The sequence below is a fragment of the Spermophilus citellus genome, assembly GCF_964194105.1.
Source record: "Spermophilus citellus genome assembly, chromosome: 11".
In the NCBI taxonomy this organism is placed as follows: domain Eukaryota; kingdom Metazoa; phylum Chordata; class Mammalia; order Rodentia; family Sciuridae; genus Spermophilus; species Spermophilus citellus.
The window spans coordinates 129,005,451-129,032,067 of NC_138192.1; the positions used below are offsets into that span (position 1 = coordinate 129,005,451).

General features: G+C 40.8%; 1 protein-coding gene across 2 annotated transcripts in view; it reads right to left on the reverse strand.

The window, feature by feature from the left end:
- Nucleotides 1–1,160: 1,160 nt before the first annotated feature.
- Nucleotides 1,161–26,617, reverse strand: part of PDE6D (phosphodiesterase 6D) — a 61,381-nt gene continuing 35,924 nt past the window's right edge. The window contains exons 2-5 of one of the 2 annotated variants that reach the window (XM_081261996.1): nt 7,158–7,246; nt 6,123–6,248; nt 5,323–5,428; nt 1,161–1,545 (exon numbers count right to left, since the gene is read on the reverse strand). In XM_081261996.1, coding sequence (XP_081118122.1) covers nt 1,464–1,545; nt 5,323–5,428; nt 6,123–6,248; nt 7,158–7,246 — 403 coding nt within the window. In that variant the 3' untranslated portion in view covers nt 1,161–1,463. Of the gene's footprint in view, nt 1,746–5,322; nt 5,429–6,122; nt 6,249–7,157; nt 7,247–26,617 lie in introns of both variants that reach the window. The other variant, XM_081261995.1, reaches the window with a different exon arrangement.

Genomic DNA, 26,617 nt, shown 5'->3' on the forward strand with positions numbered 1-26,617 from the left:
AGCCCAAGATGCAAGGCTTCTAAGAATGACTGGGTTATAATTCCTTCTGTTTTCCTCAGAGCAGCTAGCACAGTCTAACAGTTTTGGCCAGGTGAGTGAGTGGAGATGTGTTCTCTAGGAATGCCTTCTTTCTGCATAGAGTGGGTCTAGTTTCCAGAGAGCGTTTCCTGAGGTACTTCTGGGAAACAGATACAGTTCAGAAAAAGGGGAGGTGATGAGCCCACTCTGAGAAAAGAGATGGCATTTCAAGAAAGCACAAAGAGGGGCTGGGGTTGTGGCTCAGTGGTAGAGCACTCACCTAGCTTGTGTGGGGCCCTGAGTTTGATCCTTAGCACCACATAAAGATAAATAAAGGTATTGTGTCCATCTACAACTAAAAAGTATTGAAAAAGAAAGCAAAAGGAAACCTCAACTCATTTTCACCTTGTTTTCCCCAATATTTGGTATTTAAAGAACAGCTTTTTGAAGACAATGATTAATTTAATGAGGAACAGAATTGTCATTGAAAGATGGTGCTAGTGCTGAGTTTCCTTGCCACCCACAGATGCAAAGAGAGCCAGGTAATGGCCTCAGACCTACCTCTTTGGTAACAGAAAACTTTTTTTTTTTTTCCCCAGTGCTGGGGATTGAACTCAGGGGCACTTTACCACTAAGCTACACCCCAGCCCTTTTTATTTTATTTTGAGACAGTGTCTAAGTTGCTGAGCGTGGCCTTGAACTTGTCATCCTACCTCAGCCTCCCAAATCATTGGGATTGCAGGCATGCGCCACTGTGCCAGCTCCAGAAATTTTGAATCACTGGTATTTTATAAAGGACAGTGACAGGGATAGCAGCTCAGAAGTAAGTTTCTAAAAGAGAATGCTTTTTGGTTCTCTCTTGTCAGACCTGAAAGCACTGCTGATGAAATCATGTCTCTCCCACACCAGCTTCCTTCTACTGGTCTTGCAGCGGCCCAGCCTCCCCAGCCAGCTGCTTCCCCATGGTTTTCTTGTTTTGTCTCTGATGTACACCCTTGGAAGCAACAACCGAGGCTCTCAGGAACCAGATCAGTCAATCTCTGGAGTAAAATACAATTGAGATCCTATCACTGATAAAATATCTTTTGTCTCACTGTGGTACAAAATCATGTTCCAGAAAAAAGGAGAGATGGAAGCAGTGCCATGCTAAAACTGTAGGAATATTTTAATTCATGTTTTAATTACATTATGTAATAATATCACAGTCTATTTTACAAGTTAAATGTATGAGAATGTATGAAATAGAAATGGTAGGAAAAAACTAAACATGGGTCAGGAACATGAATTTTTCCAAAACCAAGGGCAAAGGAAGCCTGCAGGATCCAAGGAGGAGGCGGGATGGGTGACCGCAATATCAGTTCCTGGCATTGGTTTGTTCCCTGCTTGCACCAGGAAGGAGTCCAGGCAAGTCCCCTACCTTGGTCTGGGGTTGGAGTTTAATCTGGTCAGTGGAAGATGGCGGCTTGGGAGAAAAAAGCCATCTGGTTACCTACACGGAGCTGGTCCCCTGGTGGCCACAGACAGGCTCTGCGTCAAGGGAATCAGGGGTGAAGTGTCATAAATCAAACATGTGGAGGAAAAAAGTAAACGGTTTCTTCCTCCCTCCCCAAAACCCAAATTCTTGAAGTGCACACTCATTCTTCTCTCAAACGTAGAAAAGTCTCACTCTGGATGTGCTTACGAGAAGATCGTCGTCAAAAAACTTTGTTTCTATGATAACATTCCCACTGTGAGGAAGGAGAAATGGGAGGGCAAGAGAAAGCATGAGCTTGACAAGGCACAAGACTTGGCTTCCATAGGTGGTTTCCTTCTGGGGTCTCTGGCCCTGGTATCATGCACAAGTCAAAGCCTTACCGTGGGGCATTAGAATACTAGTCCACACGGGTTAGAAGTCTCACATGATACTTATGTGACTAGTTTGTCTCCATTGAGTTAAAAATGGGACATGAGAGCTTGTCTTGGTGTACTCTTACACCCTTCATAGAGTGTTCTACGCATAGGCTGCTTACAGAGCCCAGGGTCCTCATGATACCAAGCTGGAGGCAGGATTACAAACAGCCACCTGCAAACTGCCTCTGCCCTTTAGAGAGGTACCTTTTCCTATAATACCTACTGCAGTGGATAGCTGAGGTTTGGCTTGCCCTGTACCAATTCTCCTGACTTTGAGTAGCAGTACTCTGCTTCTCATTTGGGGAACCGTCCTTCCTCTAGTCCAGGTGTCAAACCAGTGGCTCCTCCTGTACCTTGCAGAGGGGTGACCATGGAATGTAACTCAGATCAATCAATCTCTCCCCTGAGCAGGATCCTTCCTCTGGTTGCTCCTGGAGGAAGCCATCCATAGACTCCTACCCCTGCATCTTCTAAGCTGCCCAGGTTTCTCCCTGGCTCCTTCAACTCTGTTCTATTAGCCAGAGTCTGTTCCAGTGGCTTATAGTCAAAGACCCTTAAACCATGTACCTGTATTGTGAGGATGAGATTTTATTTTTCTGGGTGGCTATCTCAGTGCCCCCATTTGTTTGTAAAGTAGGAGAGACTGTGACCTTACCAAATCACTTAAGCTGAGTGAAAGGCAACTGTTTTTTTTTTTTTTGGGGGGGGGGGCTCTCAAAAGTTAACAACTATTTTGGGAGGCTCTAAAAAGTAAGACATCACATACTCCAGTAGATTGGCTGGCTTTAGTACCTGAAAGAAACCAGATCTGGCCAAGAAGTTAAACAAAGATTAATCAAATTTAAAACAATGTCCTCCTCTTCTACCTTGTATTTTTTTCAGGGTAATTAATAACCAGGAGATACATTTCTACTGGTGATCAATTATAAAAAAGGTAAATAAGGTACTAAAACTCTACTGGGCTAGGGTGTAGCTCAGTGGTAGAGCCTCTGCTTGGCATGTGTGAGGCCTTATGTGCCATCCCCATACACAAACAAAAAAGGGGACTGGGGTTGTGGCTCATTGGTAGAGTGCTTGCCTAGCACACATGAGACACTGGGTTCAATCCCTGGCACCACTTAAAAATGAACAAATAGGGCTGAGGTTGTAACTCAGCGGTAGAGTGCTCGCCTAGCACATGTGAGGCCCTGGGCTTGATCCTTAGCACCACATAAAAATAAACAAATAAAATAAATGTATTGTGTCAAACTACAACTAAAAAATAAATATTTTTAAAAAAAATGAACAAATAAAATAAAGGTATTGTGTCCATCTACAACTACAAAAAATTAAAACATAAAAAGGTACTACTGTAATAAAAAAAACTATTAAAGAAAAAAGACTATTAAAAACTCAAAAGTAAATAACCTCTATTTACATATTTAATGTGGCTTTTAAAAAGGACCTGTTGAAAGAGATGATCTGATAGTACACAGTTATCTGTGGTAGTCTTTTTTTTTTTTAAATGTTTATTTCTTTTAGTTATTGGCGGACACAACATCTTTGATTGTATGTGGTGCTGAGGATTGAACCCGGGCCGCATGCATGCCAGGCGAGCGTGCTACCAATTGAGCCACATCCCCAGCCCCCTGTGGTAGTCTTTTTATTCCCCCATAGAACTAGGGGTTGATACCTTGGGTGATTTAACACTGAGCTACATCTCCAGTCCTTTTTATTTTTATTCTGAGACAGGGTTTTGTTAAGTTGCCCAGGCTGGTCTTGAATTTGTAATCCTGTCTCAGCCTCCCAAGTAGCTGGGATTGAAGGCATGTGCTACTGCACCCAGCAGGACTAACTCTTTAGAAGTCACTATTACTAAAACATCCCCAACAGTGCTGGGGATCAAACCCAGGGCTTTGTATATGCTAGGAAGCTCCTTCCCACTGAGCTATACCTTCAACAGAGATAAAACATTTGAAAGACTAATATATTTTCCCTAGAGAAAATGGTAGGTGGGCAGTAACTGATGGTGTTTTTGGGCAAAGGACAAATGAACTGTTCTTTGTGCAGAAGCATAGCTATTAAATCAGAAGCTAGTCACTGGAAACCTGTAACCAAACATATCCTCTAAGTCAGGACTTAGAGTTTGGCAGATTCTGTTAAGGTGATAAAATAAAGCCTAGAGATACCAGAAGGATGGCAATTAGGACAGGGAGTGAGGTAGCTAGATTTGGTATCTATTACATGCCGGTTCCCTTGCACATCATCTCATTTTATCTTCACAATGCTTCTGTGAGAAAGAACTATTCATTCTTTGTTTAGAGATGAAAGACTAAGGCTCAGAGAAGTAACATACATTATTACCCAAGATGACAGGAAGTTAGGGTGAATCAGAAGGTTTTTTTCTTTTTGGGGGTGGGTGGGTGGGTACTTGGGATTGTACCCAGGAATGCTTTACTACTTGCTACACTCCCAGCCCTTCAGACTCACTAAGTGGCCTAGGTGGCCATGAACTTGTGACTCTCTTGTTTCAGTCTTCCAAATGGCTGGGATTACAGGTGTGTTGTACTGCCGCACCCGGTATGAATCAGGAATTTTTTTTTTTTTTTCTTTTTGTGGTGCTGGGGATTGAACCCTTGTGCACGCGAGGCAAGCACTTTGCCAATTGAGCTATATCCCCAGCCTCCTAAATCAGGAATTTAAAATGTGGTCTAGGGGCTGGGGATGTGGCTCAAGCGGTAGCACGCTCGTCTGGCGTGCGTGCGGCCCGGGTTCAATCCTCAGCACCACATACAAACAATGATGTTGTGTCCGCCAATAACTAAAAAATAAATATTAAAAAAAAATGTGGTCTAATCAAGTTTTTGATTCTTTAAATTTTTTTTTTCATTTTAGATGGACACAACACCTTTATTTTATTTTATTTATTTTTAGTGGTGCTGAAGATTGAACCCAGGGCCTCACATGTGCTAGGCAAGCACTCTACCACTGAGCCACAGCCCAAAGTTTTTTATTCTTTCTGCTCTTATCACACTATCTTATTTATTTATTTATTTTTTGGGGGATTCTAGGGTTTGAACTCAGGGACACTCGACCACTGAGCCACATCCCCAGCCCAACTTTGTATTTTATTTAGAGACAGGGTCTCACTTGAGTTGCTTAGTGCCTCACTTTTGCTCTGGCTGGCTTTGAACTTGTGATCTTCCTCTCAGCCTCCAAAGCCACTGGGATTACAGGTATGCGCCACCACGCCTGGCCACACTATCTTTTTTATAGAACAAAAGTCAGTAACCTGTAAATTAAGACATCCCTGGATACTCCTTTACCTTTATTTCTCAACCTAGTTCTCTGCCCCCTTGACCAGGATCAGGGGCTCCCTGGGCCTGGAATGCCTGCTTTGAGATACACTTTGCAGTTTCCTGGGACCTCACTCACGTTAAGACGCTGGCTGGCATCATCTGGGACTCAGGTGCTGCCTCTATCAAGGATTGCCAGGTATTTGTGGAGTTAGGGATCACAAAGCCAAATTCGAAGAACCATTCTGAGGGAAGAAGGAAAAGCTGGTGAGCAGTGCCCCCACATAAAGTTACCAGGCTCTTTGTCTCCCTTTAGAGATGACCTCTTTTTACTCCAGAACTACTGAAGTTAGTGATCAGAAACTTTCCAGACCCTAAAGGCATAAGAAAGGATGAGGAAGTCCCCTCAGGTGGTCCTCTGAGTAGTGCCAGAGGCTTGCTTCTTGTGGCTTAGCAAAGGAGGACAAGTAAGCAGGACACAGGATAAGCAGCATTTTCTTAAAAGCAGACTGAATGTGAACTAAAACAGAGGTAGACTTTCTCACTCAGAACTTTAGTGCTAAGGTGCCTAATGCCCTCTTAGGCTTTATGGGGAGAACTCAATGCAGGGTGCCCTTGCAGTTGAATCTTACTTATGGCACTATATGTACAGCACTGCACTAGACCTGAGCACAGCTGCTTTTTCCACGACCATGTCAAAATATCATATCAGTGCCAAGCCAGGCACCAATGCCCAGACTCTCAGTGTCAGGGACCTTGAAGCCCCTTATCATAGCCAGACTTGTTTTGGGTTTATTTTCACTGGGGGTCCCCGATCTTGAAGATAGTAAAAATCCTATTACAAACTGAATTGAAAAATGAATGTTTTCAAAACACTCCTTTGCTTTTTGTCCCAATTCCATCTAAGCCCTGATTTCAGGTATGTAGGCAGCAGAATACCTTCTAGACATTGCCCTTTGAAGTAAACTTTTTGTTCCAGACGGAATTTTTCCATTTGCTCTGCTGAAGAAAAGTTCAATTCTCGAGACACTGCCTTGCACTTGAGGATTTTCTTGGGAACACGAGCTGATAAAAGAAATAGAAATGTTGGATCCATTCTACATAAAACCACATGACAATGATGCCTCAAGTTTCTGGGAAATTGTTACTGCTGATTTAGGAAACTTGTTATATATATATTAAATTCAGATAATGCCCCTGTAACTGCATGAAACTTCAGTTGAAGGGAGAGAACTCGAATGCACCCACTGTACCTGAAAGATCTTCAAGGAAAACCAGATTTGGTGCCTCTCAGGGCCTTGTGTAGCTGCTTTCACCAGGCACAGGGCTGCATGGGTGCCCTCTTTTTATTCTTTTCGTACTTTGTTGTTGTTGTTATATAACTGGGATTGAACCCAGCCTTATGCATACTAGACAAGAGCTTTAGCACTAAGATACATCCCTAGCCCTTTTTAAGACAGGGTCTTACTAAATTGTTGAGGCTGGCCTCCACCTTGCGATGCTCCTGTCTCATCCTCTTGAGTAGCTGGGATTACAGGTGTGTGCCACTGTGCCTGACTCTACTCTCAATTATTTATTTTATTTTTTATGTGGTGCTGAGGATTGAACCTAGTGCTTCGCACATGCTAGGCGAACTCTATACTGCTGAGCCACAGCCACAGCCCCTCTACTCTCAATTTTAACTCTGCTTTCTCTTTTACTTCAGGGAGATAAAAATGCAAATTTTCTTTTGGAAAAAAAGTTGAGACCTTAGTTCACATCTTTAGGTTTATTGTAATGCTAAAACTTCAACACAAAATGGGAAGTGGGAAAAAAATATAAGAAAGGAACAAAAAATGCCAGCAACATGTGGATTTGTATGATATGCTATCAGGGCTCACACACTTATTAGGTATGCATTTACTTAGCTTCCTGATGCCCAGAGCTGGTTCTGGTATTGACTACAGCCCTGTGAATACAGGTATTAGAAAGTACCTTCATGCTCCACACCAGGGACAGACAGGTCTTCTGTTCCTTGCCAGAGTATTTTCCCTGTCTCAGCATCTCGAAGGTTCATCCAATTTCTGATCAAATATAATTAAGGAAAAATAAGGCTCTGAAAGTGACTCCAATTTTGTACTCTATGGATCATGTATTTGCTTCTACTTTCTTGTTTAGTTTTTTAGCAAGTTTCCCAAACTGCTAAGTGCCAAGAAAGTTGAAATGAATATGCAGAGTCCAAAAGATGTTTAAAAGAAGGTGCAGAGACCTACAGGAGATGTTTTTATCTACAATATAAGAATCCAAAGACTGCACGCACCTAGAAATTCCAAGAAAGGGACAGAAAATCAACATCGAAAAATTTACAATTTACCAACTGAATATGATTACCCAAAAGACCTAGAAGAACATATATCAGAGGTCCCTGAAGGAAATGACACATGTGGGTCCCCCTAAAGTGAAAATCATGGTGCATAAGCTTCAATCATAAGCACAGAAGTTCTGCTTTTTTTTTTTTTTTTGAACCCAGGCCTTATACATACTAGGCAAGTGTTCTATAGTTGAGCTACTGCCCCAGTCCTGCTTTTAAAAATGAGAAGATAGTGAAATATCACCAGAAATTCAAGAAGGCATTTACTCTGAAAAAACGAACGAGAACAAAAAAAAAAAAGCAATTTAAAGGAAAAAAGAGAATATAGACAAATGGAAACTTTTAAAATGTTTTCCTGGTTCGGCCATCACTATTTTTATTTTTTCAGATGCAAACTTTTAAGAGGAGTATTAAATATGGGTGTGGTGATGCACACTTAAAATCTCAGTGACTTGGGAGGTATTGAAATTTGAGGCCAGTCTCTGCAAATCAGCAAGGCTCTAAGCAACTGAGTGAAACCCTGACTGAAAATAAAAAATAAAACAGGCTGGGAATGTGATTCAGCACTTCTGGAATCCCCAGTACCAAGGGGGGGGGGGTGGCAGGAAGTGGCAAGGCATAACCTTATAGGCACTAGATGTTTTTTTTTTTTTTTAAATATTTATTTCTTAGTTTTTCGGCAGACACAACATCTTTATTTTGTATGTGGTGCTGAGGATCGAACCCGGGCCGCATGCATGCCAGGCGAGTGCGCTACCGCTTGAGCCACATCCCCAGCCCCAACTAGATGTTATATATAAGTGATTGTGTATATTTTTGGTGATTTTCTCTGGCTGAAGGTTATAATATATGAGGCGAGTATACTCTCAGTCCAAAAAATCTTCTAACCTAAGTATTTATATTTTCTAGTTCTTGTATCATTTGGCAAAACAAATGAGTCAATAATGCCAATTCAAAAATACATCCTGAGAAAAGATAGCCTTTTCAACAAATGGTGCTGGGAGAACTGGAAATCCATATGCAGCAAAATGAAAATAAACCCTTATCTCTCACCATGCACAAAACCCAAATCTCAAAGTGGATCAAGGACCTAGGAATTAGACCAGGGACCCTGTGCCTAATAGAGGAAAAGGCAGCCTAAATCTTCATCACATCAGATTAGGCCCCAAATTCCTTAACAAGACTTCTAAGTACAAGAAATAAAATCAAGAATTAATTGGGGCTGGGGATGTGGCTCAAGTGGTAGCGCGCTCGTCTGGCATGCGTGCGGCCCGGGTTCGATCCTCAGCACCACATACCAACAAAGATGTTGTGTCCGCCGAGAACTAAAAAAAAAAAAAAAAAAAAAAAAAAAAATTAAAAAATCTCTCTCTCTCTCCTCTCTCTCTCTTTAAAAAAAAAAGCCCTTTAAAAAAATTATCTCTCTCTCTCTCCCTCTATCACTCTCTCTTAAAAAAAAAAAAGAATTAATAAATGAGATGGACTCAAACTAAAAAGCTGCTTTTCAGCAAAAGAAACAACCAATGAAGTGAAGAGAGAGCCTACCTTTTGGGAGCAAATTTTTGCCACATGCACATCAGATAGAGCCCTAATCGCCAGGATATACGAAGAACTCAAAAAACTTAACACCAAAATAAATAAATAAATAAACAACCCAATCAATAAATGGGCTAAGGAGCTGAAGGCACTTCTCAGAAGATATACATTTGATCAACAAATATATGAAAAAATGTTCAACATGGGGGAAAAGGTACACTCATTCATTGCTGGTGGGACTGTAAACAGGTGCAACCAATCTGGGAAGCAGTACGGCGATTTCTTAGAAAACTTGGAATGGAACCACCATTTGACCCAGCTATGCCACTTCTCAGTCTATACCCAAAGGACTTAAAATCAGCATACTATAGTAATGCAGCCATATCAATGTTTATAGCAGCTCAATTCACAATAGCTAAACTGTGGAAGCAATCTGGATGTTCTTCAACAGATGAATGGATTAAAAAACTGTGAGAGGGCTGGGGATGTGGCTCAAGTGGTAGTGCGCTCGCCCGGCATGCGTGCGGCCCAGGTTCGATCCTCAGCACCACATATAAACAAAGATATTGTGTCGGCGGAAAAACTAAAAAAAAAATAAATATTAAAATTTTCTCTCTCTTTTAAATAAAAAGAAACTGTGATATATATATATATATATATATATATATATATATATATATTGGAATATTACTCAGCATTAAAAGAGAATGAAATTATAGTATTTACAGGTAAATGGATGGAGTTGGAGAATATCATGCTAAATGAAGTGAGCCAATCCCCAAAAACCAAAGGCCAAATGTTTTCTCTGATGAGTGGATACTGATCCATAATGGGGGGGGGGACATGGGAAAAATGGAGGAAATTTGATGAGGCAAAGGGTAGGGAGGGGTAGGGAGGAAGCATGGGGGTAGGAAAGATGGTGGGATGAGATGGACATTATTACCCTACTAGGTACATATATGACTGCACGTATGGAGTTACGCTACATCATGTATAATCATAGAATGTAAAGTTGTGCTGCAGTTGTGTACAACGAATCAAAATGCATTCTGCTATCATATACCTAATTAAAATAAAATTAAAACAATAAATAAAAAACAAAAGAAAACTAAAAAAGAATAAAATACACATAATTTATTAAAGAGATTCCTGTTCTAATTTAAAAAAATAAGTTTGAGAAAAAATATCCTTTAGAAAAACATATTTTCATGGAGGAACCACATAACTCAATGCAAGGGTTAGAAGATAAAGCAGAAGGAAGCTCTCAGAAAGAGAAAGAAAAGACAAGGAGAGAAAAGAGTAGATATGCAAAAAGTGGGCATCTAAAAGGTCCAATTATTAACTAACAGGAGTTTTAGAAAAACAAAGCAGAGATAAGGGGGCAGGGAGGTCATCAATAAATACATCAATTCAAGAAAACTTCCCAGATTGTAAGTGTTCTACAAATGTCCAATTCCCATCTTAGTGAATGTGCAGAATATCAAAGATAAAGAGAAGTTTTCTTCCAAAGGAAAAAGAAATTGTCATATAAAGGATCAAAATCATAATGGGAAAAGAAAAAAAATCAGAATGAATCAGACTTTTCAACAGGAACCCTGGAGAATGAGAGAAAATTTGAGCAGTGCCTTTAATATTCTCAGGGAAACAATTTTTGATACAAACTGAAAATATTGTTTAATTTTTCAATAAACTGACAATAACAACCTCTACCAAAATAACAGGGAACCTGGTGCAGTTGCTCATGTTTGTAATCTCTGTGGCTAGGGAGGCTGAGGCAGGAGGATCTCGAGTTCAAAGCCAGCCTCAGCAACTTAGAGAGGCCCTAAGTAACTTGGCAAGATCCTGCTTCTGTATAAAAAAGGGCTGGGATATGGCTCAGTGTTTAAGCACCCCTGGGCTTCATCCCCAGTACAAAAACAAAAACAAACAAAAACCCCCAAAAAATCAAAGTTAGAAGATTACACGGGATACAGAAGCAAGAGCTCTAACACAAGAGGCAGGCATGGGAACTGGAGTGGTGGTGCTGAAGATCCCAAGACAAGAAATCTTGAGTGCCTGGCCCAGGAGCAGAAAAGAGCAGGGCAGAAGCAAGAGACAGGCTTTCTCTCCATAAGGTGAACTTCACAGAATACCCAATGCATTTATACAGAAAGGAGATCCACATAATTAGGGGAGTCTGGGGTCAAATTAGTATATAATACAGGACACCTAAACAAATAAATCACAAAACAATACAATTACTGATATCAGGGAAAAACCAAAGGTTGTATTAGAAGGAAAGAGTAGTCACGGGACACAACATGGCTTCACTGTAAATAGTATTAACACAGTCATTATGATCAAAATGGACTACAGTAGTGCATGCAGTAAACCCAACAGCTCAGGAAGATTGCAAGTTTGAGGCTAGCCTCTGCAAGTTAGTGAGACCCTGTCCTCAAAATAAAAAATAAAAGGGTTAGGAATGTAGTTCTGTGATAGAGCTGCCCTGGGTTCAATCTGCAGTATCACCACTACTACCACTACCTTAACCAAAACAAACAAACAAACAAAAAACAACACACACACACACACACACACACAAAAAAAAACAGACTACAGCTTCAGTATGATTTTTATGGGAAGACACGGAACAGGAAGGCACGCAGGAATGAAGTGTGGATAAACAACAAAATCATCATTTTCAATAGCAGAAAATCAATAAATAATACTTAAAACTGAAACACTAGAGTGTAGCCACAGGGTGCTTTTTAGAAATATCAAGATAAACACCAAATTAATCAGCTAAGAAGAATGAAAAATAGTCTTCTCTGGGGAGTAGAAAATAGGGTATGAGGACAGAGCATATTGCTCTTCATTAGAAACTTGGTGAACTGACTCTGAATGGTAGATACATATGACTTTATAAAAATAAAGAGTAAGCTTAAAAAAAACGTATCTGGCAAGTTCAAGGCCAGACTGGGCAACTTAGCAAGACCTTGTCTCAAAAAGTAAAAAGGGGTAGGGGTAGTAAAGCTACTGGGTTCATGCTGGGCATGGTGACGCATTCCTATAATACTCATAGCTCAGGAGACTGAGACAGGAGGATCTTGAGTTCATAGCCAGCTTCAGCAACTGTGAAGGGCTAAGTAAATCACTGAGATCCTGTCTCTAAATAAAATACAAAATAGGGCTGGGGATGTGGCGCAGTGGTGGAGTGCCCCTGAGTTCAATCCCCAGTACATCCCCTCCCCCAAAAAAACTACTGGGTTCAGTCCTAACACCCTCCCAACCATCCCCTCTCCCAAAGATAGTCTCAAGCTTTTTTGTTTAAAAACAACAAAATAGGTAAACAAGAAAATAAATCATGTCTTTTCTCTTTAAAAAAAGATAAAGAAGTATTTTCCAAGATTAAAGGCCAAATCTGTGAAAGATGGCTAATATTTGTAAATTTTGTAGATTGAGTACCAACTAAATACAGTTCACATATTGATTTAGTTTTTCTTTGCTATTTAGCAATTCAACACTCTTCCCACAGGACCCTGTTGTCTCTCTCCCTGGGGGAGGCAGAGACTACACGGCACTGTGGCAGGTAGGAGGGCAGATCCTTCTCTTTTCACCCTGGTGCAACTAGAGACAGTGTGAGGCTTAGTCTTGTACGCCTGGGGTGTCCAGTTCTGGAGTCATTCAAGAACTTGGGAGTCTTCCATGTGGAGTGAGAGGCAGCCAACTTGCCCTTTCTGCTCTGTGGCCTTTCCAAGCAGTTCCAAAAGCCCCAGATACCTTGGCACACTTTCTCATTGTTTGGCTGGCTGGCAGTGGAGAGCCCAGCCCAACACAGCTGACGCACATCTCATGTGCATTGGCACTACATTTAACCCTCTGGAGAGATTCCTTCTAGGTTTTGCTGTCATATAGGAGAATCACAAGGGATAACAAAGGGCTGTCCAGCAGAGCACCTGAAATGAGATGAGGACTCTAGCTTCCTATGCCTTCAACTTGACTGCATATTTCTCCTCTTGGGGGTGCAGGTCCTAATCAACCCACCTGTGTGTTCACCAGGTCTCTAGGCACTGCAGATCCTCTACCCATAGCTGGTTGGCCTTCTCCACTTCATATTTCCAAACTCCACCTTTTCTTTCTCTTGCTAGGCCTCTTGCATGCTAGGCAAGTGCACTGCCACTGAGCCACACTCCCCATCTTTTTTTCTACAACTAAATTCAAAGGCAACTAAAAAATATATGATCCTGCTTAGGTCATGTCTCTCAATTCCAAGTACTACAAATCTGTCTACCAGTCCTGGGGTTTCTGTATATTAAGAGAAGCTTCTCCAACTGGAGAGGGGGAAACAACAGATAATATTGCCCTGTCAACTTATTCTGAGTTCAGATCTAACAGACATGTCCTAGACACGTAAGCCCAAGGTTTCCAGAAGAAACAGTCCTTATTCAGACAACTCAGGAGAGACTTCTCATTCTGACATAACAGAGAGCATCCCATGTCCCTGCTGAGGGCCATTGCCAAGTAGGAATGACACATCGATATTTCCTTGCCAGCGTACCCCATGTTAAATGGACTTGCCTTGGAAATTTGCTGTGACCTTGCATGTGTGTTTGAGAACGGTGACCCTGCTCAATGACCAGGGTGGATCCAGGTTTTAGGGAGTATCCGGGTTTAAGATAATTTGGTTTTAAGGCGTTCCCGGTTTAAGACAATAGGGGTTTTAGGGAAGTTGGAGGTTGAAGATTATTGCTGCTGGGATTAGGGTGTTCCTGCTGCCTGAGTTCCCGTTGAGTTCTCGTGAGATTCAGAAAGTATTGGAAAAGAAAGCCTTGTGGAGTAGGTGAATTGGGCGGCGGCAGAACTGGGATTTCCCCTGAACGTGTGTAGAGGCCGGTGTGAGTTCGGGAATAAAGGATTGCTGTTTGAATCTACAAGGTGTGTGGTGGCTCGTGATTCTGTGCCAAGCCCAGACATTGGCATGTCCCCATTACAGTGATATGGGCATCAGACTTCTTAAAATTAAACAACAAAACTAAACAAAATGGGGATTACCCCCACAGTTCCAGACTTACAGGCAGGAGGGGCATTCTAGTAAAACTAATGTGAGAAACACCTTGGAGAAGGGGTTTCCTAGATCAGACCCTGCAGCTTCCAGTAAACACTGACCCAGGTCAATAAGAAAAACCTGAGACTAGAGATCACTTTTCCATCTGTCCAGTAAGTCCTAAAAAGAAGAAAGTTTTAAGTTAGTCTTTTATCTGACATTCAGTGAAGAGTGAATTTGATGTTTGTCTATTTCAGACTAAGGGGGAGAATCAGCTAAAAATACACTGTTAGTCTCCATAGCCCAGTGCTCTTCTCTTTATAAGTAATCAAGTTAAAGATATAATTGATTATCTTTTATTTAAAAAAAATCTCTGGCTAGTTCAAGAATTACCCACTTTTAGGGACCAGAGAGAGGGAAGAGAGGAGGGAAAGGGGAAAGATAGGGGTATGATATTGTCTAAATTATATTGTATGCAGGTAACAATAAAGTTCACCATGGTGTATAATTATAATGTACCAGTAAAAAACACGAAAAAAAATCATTCCTGTCTGAGGCTCAGTGTGGTGGTGCTCACCTGTAATCCCAGCTACTTGGAAGGCCAAGGCAGGAGGATTACAAATTTGAGATCAGCCTGGGTTCTTTTTTTGTTGGGGGGGTTTACTGAGGATTTAACCTAGGGGTGCTTTACCACTGAATCACATCTCCAGACCTTTCTTAAATCTTTTATTTTGAGACAGGGTCACACTAAGTTGCTTAGGGACTCTCAAACTTGCAATCCTCCAGCCTTAGCCTCCCAAGTTGCTGTGATTATGGCAATCAATGTCTATCTCAAGTGCTTCATTTTACAATCCTAACAAGAGTTGTAAGATTCTATCCTCAATATTTAATACAAAATTAGAGAAATACAAAGCATTCCATACAAAGGTGTTAGAGGAAGGCTATTTAAGGCCTCTTCAAGTTCTGTAATTTTTGAGGTGAAAAGGAAGGCTTGAAGATGGAAGTGTGGCTCAGCGTAGAGCTCTTGCCTAATATGGGCAAGACCCTGGGTCCCACCCCAGCCCTGAGAAAAGAAAGAAGGAAGAAAAGGAAGGCTCTTAGTTCATGGGGATGAATATTGGGAACTGATTTATAAATTATAAAATGCAAATTCATAATAGCCTATAGCAAATAAAAATTATCAAGGTAAGTGTCTTAAAATAATAAAAAGAACAGGTGATCCTCAAAAGAAGAAACATCTGGCTAAAAATACTAGAAATAGAAAGGTGAGTTTTGATGACTGGTCATCATTTGGCTGAAACATTTTTGTCTTAACAGCTTCTTGCTAACCATATTTTTCAGAGAAAGGAGCCTGAGTTTTAAGACTCAAAGGTCAAGTCTCTTCCAATCTTGAGAGAGGAGGATTAGGTAGACAGGCTTTAAGGGAGGTGAGGGCTGGAGTACTATTTATAAATACCACCCTCTGGGTCACCCAGGTCTTTTCTCATTTGAAAGCTCCCAGGTGATTTGTATGCTGGATGAGCACAGAGGGCCCTCCTGTACTACAGGAAGCCTCCTGCTTAGAGGAGAGCTATCTTCTGGCACCGGGACCTTCTTATTTGGAACCAGGCAGAATAAAAAAAATTCTCATATGTAAAAATAAGAGTCTCTCTCTCTCTCTCTCTCTCCCCCTCCCTCCCTCCCTCCCCCCTCCCCCCCTTCTCTTTCTTTTTTTGCCACTGGGGATTGATTCCAGGGATGCTCTACCACTGAGCTGTATCCCCAGACTTTTTATTTTTTTTAATTCTGCCAAGGGTGGCCTTGAATTTGCAATCCCCCTGCCTCAGTCCCAAATTACTTGGATTATAGATGTGAGCATCTTTAAAATAAGGTGCAGCTTAGTGGTAGAGTGCCCCTGGGTTTAATCCCCAGCTCCAGAGCAAAATCAATAGTTTGCAAAGTGTTGAATCTCAGGAAAGATGAGAAAGGAAGTGAACATTCTATAAACATCATAGAAGAACTGGAGGCCCTTGGCTCAAAGGAAAGGTGAGCTAAGTTCTCTTATGTAGAAGAACATATGTGCCCTGGTGTGATGCAGTATAGCCAGTGCAGTAGCTGGGGAAAGATACATATGAGGTATAGAAGGCAGTGAAGGAGGAGGGTGGCACTAAGCAAGTGCTCTACCACGGAGCCACAACCCTGGCCTCCCCATGCTGGCTCGGATTCCCCCTGGCCCCCGGGGCTTGGTGCCGGCCCTGGTTTCTTGTGTGCACGCCAAAGAGGCCAGCTCCCAAGGCCTTGAAAGATTTGTGGTGTCTGTTTTCATATTCAGCCTATAACAGTCATGTGGGAACGTCCTGACCTGCTTGGGTCTAATAAGGTTCCTGGTTGAAGGCTTAGTATGAGTCGACAAGGACCACCTGCCCCCCTCCGTCCTTGCTTCTGCCTACCAGTAACTTTCCATTCTGTCTGAAAGAAATATATAAGTATGAGCTGAGATAATAAAGAGAGAGATTCCCCCTGGATGAAGAACCTTGGTGTCCTGTGAATTTGTTAACCCTGACGTCTCCCGCGGACTCGGTCCATTTTCGCCGCGCGTGGCATTTGGAGGTTCCTACCGAGATCTCGGAAGGTAAGCGGGCGGGGCTCCCTCCACGAAGAGGGAGGATTAATAGCCTTCGTAAAGAGAAGGGGAAAAATAGCCTTCGTAAAGAGAAGGGGGGAAAAAAAAAAGCCTTCGTAAAGAGAAGGGGAAAAGAAGCCTTCGTAAAGAGAAGGGGAAAAATAGCCTTCGTAAAGAGAAGGGGAAAAGAAGCCTTCGTAAAGAGAAGGGGAAAAATAGCCTTCGTAAAGAGAAGGGGAAAAATAGCCTTCGTAAAGAGAAGGGGGAAAAATTGAAACTTAAACTAGGAACAGGTAGCTACCATGGGTAACTCAGCAGCCAAAGTTCGTCTGGCCAACGAACTCAGAGAGCTGTTGAACACACAGGGAACCAAAATAAAAACAAAAACTGTAACCAAATTTGTTGAAGTTATTGCCCAGGCATGTCCTTGGTTTCTGACAGGGGGATTTCTTAATAACAATGATTGGGATCAGGTCAGATGTGATTTACAAAGATTGTTGAGGGATCAAGGTCCGGAAAGTATTCCAATCGCCACTTTCTCTTTATGGAGACTGGTTAAAGATGCTTTGTTAATAGATAAAATAAAGATTAAGGAACAGCTTGCAGAATGTGAACAGGTCCTTAACCAGGTCCAGGAAGAGCAAATGGCAGAGTCCTTACCCCTTTCCCATTATTCTTTCATATCTCCTTCTTCATTCTTAGATCCACCCTAGCTGCTCTCAACCCTGCCTTCTCATCTTCCCCCTCCCTAATAGGCCCACAGAAAAGTCTTAACTGACCTTCTCCAAAATATTCACCATGGCTTATTTTAGGATTTTCAACAAAAGAATCTCTACAAAAAAGTTCAATGTGGATAAATTTCCTATTTTCATGTTTCCCTGTTTTATTTGGCTACTGTCTGAAAAAATTAGCACTCCAGGCGCTGGACACTCCCTTACTAGTTTTTCACAAAAATATGTAAACAAGGCCTCTGGCCTTGAGCTGGGCTTCACAGTGCTGAGTACATTTCTAAGATAAGGGAGTTACTAACTGGGCTCCATGGTAACAGCTGGCAGGAGGAGGAACTAGAAAGGGAGATAGAGGAACTGGAGGATCAAATGAAGAAGTCAAGATTTAAGGCACCTACGGCCCCGATCCCTGTTGTGCTCCCTCCTTATAACCCCGATTGGGACGAGGACAACCCCAGAAGGTGGGGGGGGGGAGAGGTTCAGTGGCAGCCTAAGACGGCCCAAACTTTTCCAGTAATTGAAAACCTGGATGCCGATGGACAGCCAGCCAGAGTGCATTTCCTTTAGCCTTTAAAGATATCAAACAACTTAAGGAGGCAATTATAAATTATGGACCCCATGCCCCCTTCACATTGACTCTCTTCAAGTCTTTCTCTGCCAATCAGCTGACACCTAGTGACTGGCAACAGCTTTGTAGGGCTGTATTGTTCGGAGGGGATTTTTTTTGTTGTGGGAAAGTGAAAATCAAGAGAGGTGTCGCGAGCTAGCCCGAGTCAATCAGGACGCCGGCTTCCCATGGCGTAACCTTGAAATGTTAACAGGCTCGAGACAATATGCTATCATAAATCAACAAATTAATTATGATCCTGGGGTCTATGCTCAGATAGCTGCAGCCGGGAAACGGGAACAAAGGCCCGCCCCGGGCCCGGAAGCCAGAGTGTACGGGGCGATACAGAGACAGAACAAACTGCTACCGCAGTAAGATCTTGGCCAGGCAGGGAAAAATGCAGACAAAATCAAACAAAATGCAATCGGCTAAGAAAACTTGGGGAACTTTTGCCCTGAAAATGGGCAGCGAACTCCATGCTGTTTACATCACCATGGTAACCATGGGCTGCCTGGCCGGAAGAGCGGCTTCCTGGTCCCACCTCCCACACTTTTGGGGCTACCGATTGGTTCTTCCACAGTCACTCAGACAGGACTTCTAGTCCCACCTTCCAGCCACTAACCTGTACTGCTGTGTTTCAGATTTCTACCGGAGCTGCTCAGAGCCTGTATTTTTAAAAGATGCCTACCTGTAAATGCTAACGAAAGATATCTTTTTCAGACAAAATTTAATTCTACAGGTTTCTATGTTACAGTCCTAAATTTAAGCTAGTTCTAAGTTAAATAACCTGACTTTTTCTTTATAGTTGTGTTACTAAATAATGTTCTATTGATGAGAGATATCAAATATGCTTCTTTATATTTTACCTTTAATTTTGGAGGTTATGAGGATGCATTTGCTTGCCACAGGAACAAGCCGGCAAAGTTCCTGTGATGACCAAAAAATCCTTATTTTCATTGCTAACTATAAAAATAAAAATGTATACTCAAGGATCTTATTTCAGTTACATCAAGTGACATCACATAAAAGAGTGCACTCCTAGTTAAAAATAAATTAAAATGGATCCAAATATTTTAAGACCACGTGGTTACATAAAGTTAATACAATTATAAGTTAAGTTCTTATTCTTAATGTATATTTTTTAGATATTTAAATAACCTATATTTGTTAATCCATAAATTAATTAACACATGCCTAATTGATTAGTTAATATATATTTGCCTAATTGTTTTTCTTCAACAGGAAACCCATAATTTATGTTTTATATTTACATTTATCAAGATACTCTGCCTTTTCAGTTACAGATATTTGAGATAAGTGTGTTTACTATAAATTTACTTTTAAGTGAAAATACAATCAAGTAGTTTCTAATTCTCAAGGTTACTGTTTAAACTTATAAGATGATAAATTATTATAATTATTTCTACAAAATATCTAAGGGTTTTAACTATATTTTCATTGATATTTCTTATCAAAGTATAATAATTTGTTTATAGATTCTAAGGTTTTCAGAAATTGTTCCAAAGTATATTTTTTTTTAAGAAAAAGGTGCTTCAACAAAGAAAAAGCACACATAGATCCTAAAAAGAAGAAAGAAATCATCTTTGGGTAAAACAAGGTCTTTATATTCATTTTCCTAAGGAAAAAAAAAAAAAAAAAGAGAGAGAGAGATTTTTATATTGTTATCTAAACAGATGATGTAAAAAGTTAGAACAATTAAAAAAGAGATTTATATATACTAAACTGACTATAATTAATTTAAGGGTATTTCAGGTTATTTTCCTAATTTAACTATACTAATGTGAGCAAAAATTTTGTCCATATTTTGATATGATAAACACCTATTGAAATGTAAGTTTATTTTTTAAAGAAAGATCCTTATTGCCTAATAATTTTTACTGTTTAGATAAAGATTAATTTTGGTAAATAAATTCACATTGTTGATTAAATATTAAGTATATTGAACTACTAACTTAAACCCCTGTATGACCTTTTGAGAGGAGACCCCTCACCCACCTCCCTGTGAAAACCTACTCCAAAAGCCTTGAAGGCCCTCAGGTTAATAGAGAAGGCTCTGCAAGACATGCAGGTTACCCAGATAGATTATTCTATACCCCTATCATTTATAATCCTGCCATCAAAATTAACTCCTACTGGAGTGTTTTGGCATACAGGTCCCATCTATTGGGTCCATCTACCCGCTTCTAACTCTTGGGTAATAACTCCCTTTTGTGAACTAGTGATAAATCTGATCTGGAAAGCCAAATATTTGGGTGATGCACTGTTTGGAAAAACTTTTGACATTCTCATTCAGCCTTATACCCAGGATATGATTTTAAAATTACAACAAGAACATGATCTTTGGTGTCTTTTTCTCTGTAATTTCAAAGGTCAAATTGATAATCACTTCCCCCGACATAAACTTCTAGAAGGCCTTAAAAAATGTTCTATTATTTTTCCTAAAATTATTAAAGGGGAACCTATCCCGGGGGCTCAGACTGTTTATACAGACGGAACAAAAGGGAGATTTGCTGTTGTTTTTGATGGATCTCAAGTAATTCGACACCCTGTTCCTAAACTGTCTGCCCAAAGATCAGAAGTTGAGGCTCTAATTATGGCTCTTAAACTTTACAATTCCACCCCACTTAATGTGTATACTGATAGTCTCTATGTTGCCAATTTAGCCTTAGTTATTGAAACAGCCCCTTATATTGGCAGGCAATCTACTATCATGGAACAATTACAAACGGTTCAGCTTCTTGTTTGGGCTAGACGAGATCCTTTATTCATTGGACATATCCGAGGACATTCAGAGCTTTCTGGGCCTCTGGCGGAAGGCAATGCTAAAGCAAATGCCGCCACTCACAATATGGGACCGCTTTTCGGTCTCCTCCTTATAGTTGCTGTAGGCCCCTGCCTTGTCAAGAGAATGACACAATTTATTAAAGATCAAATTAACATTCTGACTTCTAAGCCAATACAGGTTCATTATCAACGCCTACAAACCAAGGATGATTTTGCTGAAGTTTGTCTCCAACCGATTCGAAGATGATTTTTCTACAATGATCCCTGCTTCATGCCTTCCTCCTTTTGCCCCCTTCTTTTTCTTCTTTATTCCTCTCCTCTGACTCTATGCCTTGTCGAACCAGAACCAATTAAAAACCCAATAATGACTGGCTGAATAGATACCACTGAACGCCTTGACTACAACAAGCTGATCTTGTAGTACCCAGAGACGGGCAACTTTCACGCTTGCACTGCAACCTAAGACAGGGGAATGGGGCCTCCCCAAAGACGGGTAAGCAGTGTAAGGATAGTGAACGACCTAAGACAGGGGCTACTTGATTCCCTTTGGCGTGCAACAAACAAAAGAGGGGGAACTGCTGGCTCGGATTCCCCCTGGCCCCCGGGGCTTGGTGCCGGCCCTGGTTTCTTGTGTGCACGCCAAAGAGGCCAGCTCCCAAGGCCTTGAAAGATTTGTGGTGTCTGTTTTCATATTCAGCCTATAACAGTCATGTGGGAACGTCCTGACCTGCTTGGGTCTAATAAGGTTCCTGGTTGAAGGCTTAGTATGAGTCGACAAGGACCACCTGCCCCCCTCCGTCCTTGCTTCTGCCTACCAGTAACTTTCCATTCTGTCTGAAAGAAATATATAAGTATGAGCTGAGATAATAAAGAGAGAGATTCCCCCTGGATGAAGAACCTTGGTGTCCTGTGAATTTGTTAACCCTGACGTCTCCCGCGGACTCGGTCCATTTTCGCCGCGCGTGGCATCCCCAGCCCCTTTTTGTATTTTACATAGAGACAGGGTCTCACTAAGTTACTTAGGGCCTTGTTAAGTTGCTGAGGCTGGCTTTAAACTCAAGATCCTCCTGTCTCAGCCTCCTGAGTTCCTGGGATTACAGGTGTGTGCCATTGCACCCGGCTCAATATCAGTTTTTACATTATAAACAGAGCTAGCACCTCACTGGTGAGTTAAAGGAGGAAGGAAAAATGAGAGAAATTATTTTAAGGGAAGACAGCAGAGAGAGTGAGGGAATGGGATGGCAAAGAGGGGATAGAAGAAACAAACACAGGAAGAGAAAGACATAAGAAGGGAGCGATGAGATGGGAAAAAGACATTGAGAAAAAGACACACCAAGAAATGCCCACATACAACTGAAAACCAAGACAGGGCCAAGATGCAAGGGAACAAGAAGCAACCGGGTGTGGTGGCTCATGCCTATGGTCCCAGCTCCTCAGGAGGCTGAGACAGGAGGATCACAAGTTTGAGGTCAGCCTGGGCATGTTAGTGAGACCCTGTTTCAAAAAATAAAAAGGGCTGGGGGTACAGCTTAGTGGTAGAGTACCCCTGGGTTTAATCCCCAGTAATAGGAATAATTTTAAAAAAGAAAAAAAAAAAAAAAAGAAAAAGAAAAAAAGGAAGAAAGAGGTCCAGGAAATTTGCAAAAGTTTCCCCAGAACTTTTTTTGAATTTTGAGACAGGGTCTCATTAAGGTACTCAGGCTGGCCTCGAACTTGCAATCTCTCTGCCAAGGTGCTGGAAGTACAGGCATGGATTAATTTGAGTAGCTTAACCTAGAAAGAGATTAAAGGAAGGGAATGGCTCCATTAGTTTTAGCATTTTAAATAAAACCTAATTTTAATTCCTTCTAATTTTTTACTTTACCAGCAGAACTCAGGACTAATATGTAACAACCAAAATTAGGAGTAGGATGGGTTATTTCTGGAAAAAGTATTAGAAAACAATGACTATGTTCTACTGTTGCATGTGTTGCTAAATTAGTGCTCTTAAGATATGTGTGTGTGTGTGTGTGTGTGTGTGTGTGTTAGGCATAGGCAATTTTCTCCCTTGAGCTACATCCACTCCCTTTTTTCTCTTTTATACTGTTGGTATAACAGCTGCCTAATATTTCTCCTTTAGTTGTTAGTCCATTGTTTCTCAAAGTATGGTTCCATGCCCTTGTTAAAAATATTGCTTCCCAGACCTCATCTCAGACCTATGTGATCAGAATCTAAGTGTGAAGGCTGGGAATGCTCCTCTTAAAAAAGAGATTTTTATGGGCAATAAAATCTAAGAACTACCTGCCTAGCTTTCAGATCAGCACTGCCTGTTCAAAACCTCCAATAGTTTTTCACTGTTTAAGATGAAAGCCCTATTTATTTATTTTTAGTTGTAGATGGACACAATACCTTTATTTTATTTATTTATTTTTATGTGGTGCTAAGGCTCAAACCCAGTGCCTCACACTTGCTAGACAAGAGTTCTATCACTGAACCACAAACCCAACCCCAAGTCCTATCTTTTTTTTAAAAATTTTTTTGTAGTTGTAGATGGACAGAATGTCTTTATTTTATTTATTTATTTTTATGTGGTGCTGAGGATTGAACCCAGTGCCTCACGCATGCTAGACAAGCACTCTACCCCTGAGTTACAGCCCCATCCCCCTCTTCTTTTTTTTAATATTTATTTTTTAGTTAAAAGTGGACACAATATTTTTATTTGGTGCTGAGAATTGAACCCAGTGCCTCACGCATGCTGGGTGAGCGCTCTACCTCTGAGCCACAACCCCAGCCCCAAGTCCTATTTTCTTAATTTGCCATTTCAAGTTCTTTGTGGCTCTAACATCTCTAGTCTCCCTTCTTGCTTGACGCTCCTTCCCACCCCAACTGTCACTGGGGCACAGGGAAAAGCCTGTGCTCTCAGGTAGGTTTGGAAACCTTTCGCAGGAGGAGACAGCAAAATCAAAAGACTTGAGTTGTCTTTGGGGATCTATTCAAGTGTTATGATAACTACAAGGCCAAGCTGATTGAGGACAAAACTGATTGAAGACACAGAAAGAAAGATTTTCTTACCCTAGAGGACCCCTGTGGAGGCAATCATGACAAAAGCAAATGGTAGGACCAACAACACAGCAATTGTCCCAGAGGTACCAGTTCCAGGGCAAAGCCAGCCATATCATCCTAAGAAAATTTCTCGAATACATCACATCTCTTTTGAGAGAAGAGAATGTCTTTTTTTTTTTTTTGTAGAAGAATACCTTTGATCCTAAGAAAATTTCTCATTGTTTGATGAGACTTCACAGGTAATACAGAGAATGGTCAAGTGCCTTGGCCAAGTTGCGCAGGTAGAAGTTGTGGACCAGGAACTACAATAATGGTCAGATTGAAGCCCAAGTCTCTTGCGGTCCCCCTTACCCTTCTCCTCCCTGTGATGAGAAATAAAGCAATGATAAAACAACAAGGTTCTTCTTGCTCTGCTATGCCATTCTTATCCTTTCCTCCAAAGACTGAAATTCACCTTTATTTCTTGCAATGGATTAAACATTTGCATCCCTCTTCAATTCAAATATTGAAATCCTGACCCTCAATGTGATGGTGTTAGAAGATGGGGACTTTGGGAAATGACTAGGTCATGAGGGTAGACGGCTCTCTCCCTCCCTCTCCACTGCCAGGATACCAAGAGAAGAGGGCAGTCTGCACCCTGGAAGATGGCTTCACCAGAACCTGACCATGTGGCACTCTGTCTCACACTTCCAGCCTCTAGAACTGTGAAGCTGTAAGTTTCTGTTGTATACAATAAGCCGCCCAGAGGCACTTTGTTACAGCATCCCAAACTTACTAAGACATTTCTATGGCAACTTTAAAAATTACTGTTTTTTCTTTTTTCCAATGCTAGGGATCAAACTCAGGACCTTATACATGCTAGGCAAGTGCTCTACCTTGAACCTATACCCCCAGTCTGTGTTTTGTTCTTTTTTTTTTTTCCAAAATGTTTTTTAATTGTAGATGGACACAATAGCTTTATTTTATTTTTATTTATTTTTATGTGGTGCTGAGGATTGAACCAGTGCCTCACACATACTAGATGAGCACTCTACCACTGAGCCACAATCCCAGCCCCTGTGTTTTATTCTTAATGAACAATTTATTCACAAAAAGATCCAGAAAAACTAAGTCTTAAGCAGTTTTCTAAACTGAACTGTTCAAACCAATAACAGTTCTGATTTCAGTCATAAGCTCCCACTTTTAGGGAACTTGATTGTTCATAAAAGAGATTCACAGGTAAAATACAACTTAATCCTTTCACTTCAGCTGTTCAGGTCTCCCTTATCTTGCTCACTCTTATATATCCTGTGTTTTATGGGTAGACCTAAAGATACTTGAATATTGCGACAGAAGGGATTTTTGTGTTCTGTGAATATGAAAACAACACTTTGTGTTAAGAGAATGATTCAAGAGATGTTTAGAAATGAGAAAAAATGATGCAAATATATAAGTTGTGATTCATGCTAACTGGGAAAGCTTTAGAAGCATTCCTTTTATAGTCAGGAGGACAAAGACACCTTCTAACTTCCACTGTTATTTAATATTATTCTGGAGGTACTAGGCAATATAATTATGAAAAAAAGGAATAAGAAATGTAAAAGTTGAAAAAATAAATAAAATTATTATTGTTTCTAAGTGATATGATTTCATACCTGGAAACCCAAAAGAATAAAATGAGATTCTACCATAATAATAATAAAGGTTGCTTGGCTCAAAATCAATATACAAAAGTAATAATAATTAGGTGTGGTGGCCCATGCCTGTAATCCCAGTGGCTTGGGGGACTGAGGCAGAAGGATCATAAATTCAAAGCCAGTATCAGTAAAAATGAGGTGCTAAGCAACTCAGTGAGACCCTGTCTCTAAATAAAATACAAAATAGAGCTGGGTATGTGGCTCAGTGGCTGAATGTCCCCAAATTCAATCCTGGGTACCAAAAAGAAAAAAGTAATAAATATCTTTTATGTTAATAAGTCAGAAAATGAAAGATTTAGAATGAAAAATTTTCAAAGGCAACAGAAAACGCCTGGGAAGAAACAAACAGTAAGGATATTGTAAACTATTACAAAATGTTAAATGCTATTGAGAAATACAAAAGAAATATTCTTTCCCCCACCTTTTTTTTTAAGTGCTGGGAATTGAACCCACAACCTCATGCATGCTAGACAAGCATTCTACCACGGAACTATATCCCCATCTCCCCAAAGAAATCTTTATGTGGAAACATCCTACTTTCAGATCAAAAAACTTAATATGAGGCTGAGTGTGATAGAGCATGCCTGTATTCCCAGCAGCTCTGGAGGCTGAGACAGGAGGATCTTGAGTTCAAAGCCAGCCTCAGCAAATTAGCAAGGTCCTTAGTGACTCAGTGAGACCCTGTGTCTAAATAAAATACAAAATAGGGCTGGGGATGTGGTTCAGTGGTTGAGTGCCCATGAGTTCAACACCCAGTACTCCCCCATACACACACAAAAAAATCTTAATGTGAGAAAGATGTAATATTCCATATTAATCTGTAAATTAGTAGAGTACCTATAACTTATAAGATAAAAACAAATGGATAAGCTGATTCTAAAGTTATAGGAAGTATGAGAATCACCAGGAAAATCCTGAAAAGAACAACACTAAGAATAACCTTTCAGGGCTGGGGATGTGGCTCAAGCGGTAACACGCTCGCCTGGCATGTGTGCAGCCTGGGTTCGATCCTCAGCACCACATACAAACAAAGATGTTGTGTCTGCTGAAAACTAAAAAATAAAT